General features: G+C 50.2%; 1 protein-coding gene across 1 annotated transcript; it reads left to right on the forward strand.

Moving 5' to 3' along the window:
- The first annotated feature begins 321 nt into the window (after positions 1–321).
- Positions 322–6,740, forward strand: MRPL35 (mitochondrial ribosomal protein L35). The gene is made up of 4 exons (XM_029046587.1): positions 322–371; positions 2,703–2,892; positions 4,132–4,276; positions 6,380–6,740. The coding sequence occupies exons 1-4, from the start codon at positions 338–340 to the stop codon at positions 6,566–6,568; spliced, it is 558 nt and encodes a 185-aa protein (XP_028902420.1). The 5' UTR covers positions 322–337; the 3' UTR covers positions 6,569–6,740.
- Positions 6,741–7,281: the final 541 nt, after the last annotated feature.

Genomic DNA, 7,281 nt, shown 5'->3' on the forward strand with positions numbered 1-7,281 from the left:
CCCGGGGATTGGGCGTCACGTGACTGCACGGGGGTGTTCGGCGGGACCCCTCCCCGCCAGGAGAATCAATGGATTGACTGACAGTTGAAGGCGGCGAATAGGAGCCCGGGAATTGGACGTCACGTGACGAGGCGGGTCCCCCCTCCCCTTCAGAGGAGGCCGCGGGGTGACTGGCAGAGAGGCCGGCGAATAGGAGCCGGGGATTGGGCGTCGCCCCGCCCCCCCCCGGAGGCCCCGCCCTCGGGGCGTAGGGACCGGTTGGCGGGGTGTGTCCCGCCGCGGCCGCCGTAGCCCTTGGGGGGGGGGGGGGGGGGGGGGGAGGAGGAGGAGGTGGGTGATGATGATGGCGGCGCGCGTTGTGGCGGCTGCAGGTCAGTCCGCGGGTCCGGCCTCCCTCCCTCCCTCCCTTCCTCCCTCCCTCCCTCCCTCGGCCTCGCCCCTCCTCCTCCTCCGGCCCCCGCTTGTTGTGCGAACAGCTCCGCACAGCGCGCAGCTCCCCTCGGGGGGGGTGGGGGGGGGCCTTCCCTGCCACAGGCCTTGTCTAATATCAACGCTTAGCACAGTGCTTAGCAAGCGCCTAACAAACACCATTGTTATTACCATAATCATTAATTAAATGATTATCAATAATAATAAGGGGGGTCTGTGAAGCGCCTCCTGAGTGCCAAGGACTTCTAAGCGCTGGGGGAGATGATAATAATAATGTTGGTATCTGTTAAGCGCTTACTATGTGCAGAGCACTGTTCTAAGCGCTGGGGTAAACACAGGGGAATCAGGTTGTCCCACGTGGGGCTCACAGTCTTAATCCCCATTTTACAGATGAGGGAACTGAGGCGCAGAGAAGTGAAGTGACTTGCCCACAGTCACACAGCCGACAAGTGGCGGAGCTGGGATTAGAACTCATGAGCCCTGACTCCAAAGCCCGTGCTCTTTCCACTGAGCCATACAGATGAGGGAACTGAGGCGCAGAGAAGTTAAGGGACTTGCCCAAAGTCACACAGCTGACAAGTGGCAGAGCCGGGATTCGAACCCATGTCCTCTGACTCCAAAGCCCATGCTCTTTCCACTGAGCCACGGTATCTGTTAAGCTCTTACTATGTGCAGAGCACTGTTCTGAGCGCTGGGGGAGATAATGTTGGCATTTGTTAAGCTCTTATTATGTGCAGAGCACTGTTCTAAGCGCTGGGGGAGATAATAATGATGTTGGTATCTGTTAAGCGCTTATGTGCAGAGCACCGTTCTAAGCCCTGGGGGAGATACAGGGTCATCAGGTTGTCCCACGTGGGGCTCACAGGCTTCATCCCCATTTTAGAGATGAGGGAACTGAGGCACGGAGAAGTGAAGTGACTTGCCTACAGTCACCCAGCTGACAAGCGGCAGGGTGGGATTCGAACCCGTGACCTCAGACTCCCAAGCCCGGGCTCGTTCCAGTGAGCCACAAAGCTTCTTTAATAATAATGTTGGTACTTAAGTGCATACTATGTGCAGAGCACTGTTCTAAGCACTGGAGGAGATACAGGGTCATCAGGTTGTCCCACATGGGGCTCACAGGCTTCATCCCCATTTTAGAGATGAGGGAACTGAGGCCCAGAGAAGTGAAGTGACTTGCCCACAGTCACCCAGCTGACAAGTGGCAGATCCAGGATTCAAACCCATGACCTCGGACTCCCAAGCCCGGGCTCTTTCCACTGAACCACGCTGCTTCTCTAAAAGGATGCCAGAGCGGGGGGGAGGAGGATGAGCGGGGCAGGGTCACCCCATCCCTCTCACCCCCGACGACGGGGAACACTACTGGGGCACCAAACGGAGCTAGTGCCGGAAAGGAGGATTTTGTCGCAGAGTCGGACCCGGCGACATCAAGCCGGAACGGGGCGCTGATTTTTTTGAAATGTCAAAAGGGCCGTCAGAGATCTCAAGTCGCAATTGAGGGACGGCCTCTACGCGTCACACGCCCCCCGGACCTTCCCCTGCCGTCACCCGGTTTCTCGCTCTTCCCGGTCAGCTTCTCCCCGACGTCACGCAGCCTGATTTTGATCTCATCAGTGGGTCGGCAGGTTGGCCACGCGTTGGCCTCGGCAGCCGTGGAGTCGGGGGGCTGAAAAGGGCATCGCGAGGGCTTGGGGTCCTGCCCACCGCACTGAAACAGGATCGGGAGGTGACAGAACCCTCCAGAGATGCGCCTGCCCAAACCATCTCGGCGGAGCGTCACTCGACGACCTCTGTGATCTGTATCCTCACCGAGAACCCTCTCGGTCAGTGCCGACCTTCCTCCGGGGAGCATTTTTTGGTCCGTACTGACGGGGAAGCAGCAGGGCCCGGTGGCTTGGGAGCCGGAGGACCTGGGTTCTAATGCCGGCTCCACCGCGTGCCCGCTCTGTGACCTTGAGCTTCTCTGGGCCTCAGTTTCCTCAACCGCCAAATGGAGATTCGAAACCCGTTCTCCCTCCTTCTCAGACTGGGAGCCCCCCGTGGCACAGGGACTGTATTCGGGCCTGATTGATCTGTATTTGCCCCAGTGCTTGAAAGAGGGCCGGACCCGTAGTAAGTGCTGAAAACCTACCCTTAAAAAAAGCTAGAGGATGCGTAAGAGCGGGTTTTTGCAAAACTCCTTCGTTTTGACTCACATTTCACCTTGAGTGTGCAGATGAATTTTCAAGATAACTCCTCAAGAATTCTTTAAATGATTCTCTTTCTCTCCGCAGGAGTCCTGCGTCCCTTAAGATTTGGGGTTCCCCTGATGTGCCGAAACCCCCTCGGCAACCTCCGTCTTATTTCTGCAGCATCTCCCCAATCTCTCAACCCTGTCCGCGCACCGACGGTTTTCGCTGCCTCCAAACTTCTTCCGGCCGTTAGAAATCTGACCCGCGGCTCTCCTGCGGCCATCCTGAAAAGGTACAGCCGACAAAACGCGGAAAATAAAATCCTAAAATTGAAAGGTCACGGGAAGGCGGCCTTGAAACCGATAGGCCGTCTCTGTCGTTAACTCTGTTGTCTTGTTTGGGGAAGCGTCTGGGTGGGCACAGAGGAGAAGCAGCCTGGCTTAGTGGATGGAGCCCAGGCCTGGGAGTCAGAAGGACCTGGGTTCTGATCCCGGGTCCGCCACCTGTCTGCCGTGTGACCTTGGGCAAGTCACTTCACATCTCTGAACCTCAGTTTGCCTCATCTGCAAAATGGGGATTAAGACTAGGAGCCCCTGTGGGGCAGAGACTAGGTTCAACCTGATTAACTCCTATCTCCACTAAGGCTTAGAACCGAGCTTGGCGCACAGTAAGTGCTTCACAAATACCATAATTATAATTTATTATTATTACACCAGCCTTGCAAAAAAGAAAGAACTCCAGGGAGGTAAATGTGATGATTTCTCCTCAGAGCTAGAATCTTGCTCCTCCCTCTCCTCTCCCCATTTCTAGTCAGGGGAAACAGGTGGGTCAGTGGAAGGAATAATGATGGTATGAAGTGCTTACTATGTACTAAGCGTTGGGGTAGATACAAGAGGAATCCGCTTGGGCACAGTCCCTGGCCCACATTGAGCTTGCGGTGTAAGAAGGCAGGAAAACTGGAGAACAGTTGAAGTTTGTTCAAGCTGGTATGTATGAAAGTTATGTTTCAATCTCAGAAGTAGACATTTTATGCTAGGTGATGGGAAAAGAATGTTAATTTTATTTCGCTTTGGTACCAGTCAATCAGTGGTATTTATTAAGTACTTATTGTACTAAGCACTCGAGAGAGAGTACAGTTCAATAGAGGTGGTAGTCATGGTTCCTCCCCGCAAAGAGCTTGCAGTCTAGAGGGAAAGGCAGACATTAAAATAAATTAAAGATATGGACGTAAATATTGTGGGACTGAGTGGGGTGAATATGATATGCGCTCACCTACCCCTCTCTTTATATATATATTTTTATATATATAAAACCCAGGTTAGCAGAAGGCTCTGTGCCCTCTATTTACATAGGTATGCTAACCTGGGCTGGTAATTTTTTTGTAACATGACTAAATCAGATATCAGGTCACTGAAGGCAGTATTGATGTTGCATTTCAATTCTAGAACATATACTCTTATTATTTCTGATTCTTTAACACCACAGAGTGCCTCAAAATCTCCCATTCTCTGTTCTGAATTATGCATTTTAGCGTAACTCCTGTCGTCCCAAGTCTCCAGCACCAGCCAGTCAGAACCCTAACATACTGCAGCTTGAGAAAAGGAAAGAGGAAATCAGTGAAATCCGTTGTCTACCGATTTCTCCGTCTGCATTCCGGCTTGTGGCTAAGGAGAAAGGTGAGTTTTCTTGCCCGTGTCTAAGCGAACTCGGAAGGAAGAGGGTTGGGCTTGGAGCTGAGAAATACAAAGCTTCGAGGTTTAGCTAATCTCTGCTAGGACTACGTCACGTACCGTTAAGAAGTTTCCGTAAACTTCGTTTGAATCCGTACTTCTGTTTGATCAGTCAGTGGTATTGATTGTGTGCAAAGCACTGCACTAAGCACTTGGGATGGTAGACACATTCCCTGCCCACAGCGAGCTCCCCGCCGAGCGGGAGAATGTTGTTGCTGTTACAAGGCTGTGGTTCAGGCTGTGTGAGCCCTTCATCCCCTCAGCCGATACCTCACAATTGAGGTTTCTGACCTGGAGCGTGCCTAATAACGTCCATTTCCCTTTTTCCCCTTATAATCACTAAGCTCTTGCCTTATTCTTCCCAAATACAAATAGTGGTAGCAGTCCTAAATTCAAACACAGATTAAATATGACCCCGGCTTCGCCAGGCACCGAGGCGGTCAGATAAGTTTACAAGAGGATTTTTTTATTATTATTTACCACAGATGGAGGGAATGCTGCTTTCTGGGTTCACAAAGAGAGACAGTGCTGGGCTCTCAGGTCATTTTGTGACAGCGTGAACCTCCAGTTAGTATTCTTCCATCTTTGTGGCTTTACGATTACATTTTCAGTTACTGGAAGATTTGAAGGAGGATTGGATTCTTTGTAGTCACCTCTTGTCAGAGAGAGGCTGTGGAGTAGCGAAGAGGCGGCCGAGTCCCATTTCTGGGGAGCAGAATGGTCTCCTGCAAAGAACCCGGGCCTGGGAGTCAGGGGACCTGGGTTCTAATCCTGGCCCTGCCAAATGCCTGCACTGTGATGTTGGGCAAGGCACTTCACTTCCCCGTGCCTTAGTTTCTTCATCTGTAAAATAGAGATTCAATGTCTGATCTCCCTCTTCCTCAGACCACGAACCCCAGGTGGGGACAAGGACTGTGTCTGACCCGATTAACTTATACCTACCCCAGTGTTTTAAAAACAGTGCTCAGTACATACATAGTAAGTGCTTAAGAAATATAATAATAATCTCTGACCCGATTAACTTATACCTACCCCAGTGTTTTAAAAACAGTGCTCAGTACATACGTAGTAAGTGCTTAACAAATATAATAATAATCTCTGACCCCGAACCTTCCCTTAACTCGGAAATGGGACTTTGACATCCCCTGCCTCTCAACTACCCAGAATAGATGGGTGGGGGTGTTTTGTTGTTGCGTGGTTGGTTTTTTTAATAGTGTGGTAGTTATGTGGTATTTTTTGGGTATTTTGGCCACCAGCTGAAAGAATGAAGGGGGAGCAGGATACAGTTTGGAGCTTAGAGGGAGGCCTGAATTTCAATTCCAGAGACACCACTGACTTGTGTGAGCTTGGGCAGGTTGTTTAATCCCTCTGTGCCTCTCCCCCGAAAAACGTAGGCATTCTTAGCCCTCAGGTTTATAAAACGCTGCAGGATAAGCTTGCAGACCCTTGGATGTATGACTATCAGGCGGTAGAGTATTTTAATAATCATCACCCTTCTAATTGTGGCATTTAAGTGCTTACTATGTGTCAAACACCCCATGGAGCTCGCAGCCTAAGTAGGCAAGAGAACAGGTATTTTATCCTCATTCTACAGATTTATTCATTCAATTCAGTCATTTATTGAGCACTTACTGTGTGCAGGACACCGTACTAAGTGCTTGGGAGGGTATAATACAGCAATAAACAGTCACATTCCCTGCCCAGTTTAGAGGCGGGGAGACAGAGCAATACAAATAAATAAAATGGCAGATACGTGCATACGTGCTGTGGGGCAGGGAGGGGGCGAAGAACAAAGAGAGCAAGTCGGGGCGACGAGGGAGTGGGAGATGGGGAAAAGTGGGGCTTCATCTGGGAAGGCCTCTTGGAGGAGAGGGGCCTTCAATACAGAAGAGGAAAGTGAGGCACAGAAAAGTATAGTGACTTGCCCAGCAGTCAGGTTGGCAGAGCCAGGCTTACAACCCAGGTCCTCTGACTCGCAGGTCCCTGCTTTTTTTTTCCCCCCTTCTAATTGTACTGATGTTTTAAGGCACTTTTGATGTCGCCCAACAGGCCGGTTACAAAAAGAAACTGTGGAAAAAGAAGCCTGTGAGGCGAAAACGCTTGCGAGAATTGGTGTTCTGCAACAAGACACAGAGCAGACTTCTCGATAAAATGACCACGTCTTTCTGGAAGAGACGAAATTGGTATGTGGATGATCCCTACCAACGTTATCATGATCGTACCAACCTTAAAGTCTAGCCTTGATAAGTGGAAGCAGTTCTGCTAGTCCCTTGTGTTTTCTCAGTTGTTACTAAAGGCGGACCCAGAAACGAGCGAGAGCACGTGGCCGGTCTAAATGTCGAAAGTATGAACTGGTCTGCAATGCGGGGATGTGAAGGCTGCCAATAAACAATTCAGATTCTCACTCAAATCATCACCGGTCATTTTTTCAATGCATTGCACTTTATGAAAAAAAACTTTAAAATGAACATAATCTTTTTAAAAATGTGACACATACCTCTGGGGATTTTCACAGCCTTTTCAAGAGCGTGCAAAAAATCTGCTTGGTCTCTCTTTTCCCTGACCTAAACAGCTAATGGTGTCAAAATATGGACCATTTGAAGGAATATAAATATGTATATTCTTCAAATGGTCCATATATATACGTGTGTATTTATATATTATCAAAGCACTTGTCATGAGTCAGGCACTGTGTTAAGCTCTAGGGTAGATATAGGTTAATCAGGTTGGACACAGTCCACATCCCACATGGGGCTCACAGTCTTAATCCCCATTTTACAGATGAGGCAGATGAGGCCCAGAGAAGTGAAATGACTCGCCCAAAGTCACACAGCAGCAAGTGGCGGAGCCGGGATTAAAGCCCAGGTCCTTCTGACCCTCAGCCCCATGCTCTATCCACTTAGTCTGTGCTGTTTCTTGGCCGTATACTAAGGGGTAATCGCTTATCCCGA

Source organism: Ornithorhynchus anatinus, chromosome 18, assembly GCF_004115215.2.
Source record: "Ornithorhynchus anatinus isolate Pmale09 chromosome 18, mOrnAna1.pri.v4, whole genome shotgun sequence".
NCBI classification, from domain to species: domain Eukaryota; kingdom Metazoa; phylum Chordata; class Mammalia; order Monotremata; family Ornithorhynchidae; genus Ornithorhynchus; species Ornithorhynchus anatinus.

Bases quoted from the DNA above. Each gene is read 5' to 3' on its own strand.
- MRPL35 (XM_029046587.1), top strand. From the start codon at position 338: ATGATGATGGCGGCGCGCGTTGTGGCGGCTGCAG. The intron at 372-2,702 runs GTCAGTCCGCGG...TTCTCTCCGCAG, and splicing joins GCGCGTTGTGGCGGCTGCAG to GAGTCCTGCGTCCCTTAAGA. The intron at 4,277-6,379 runs GTGAGTTTTCTT...GTCGCCCAACAG, and splicing joins GCTTGTGGCTAAGGAGAAAG to GCCGGTTACAAAAAGAAACT.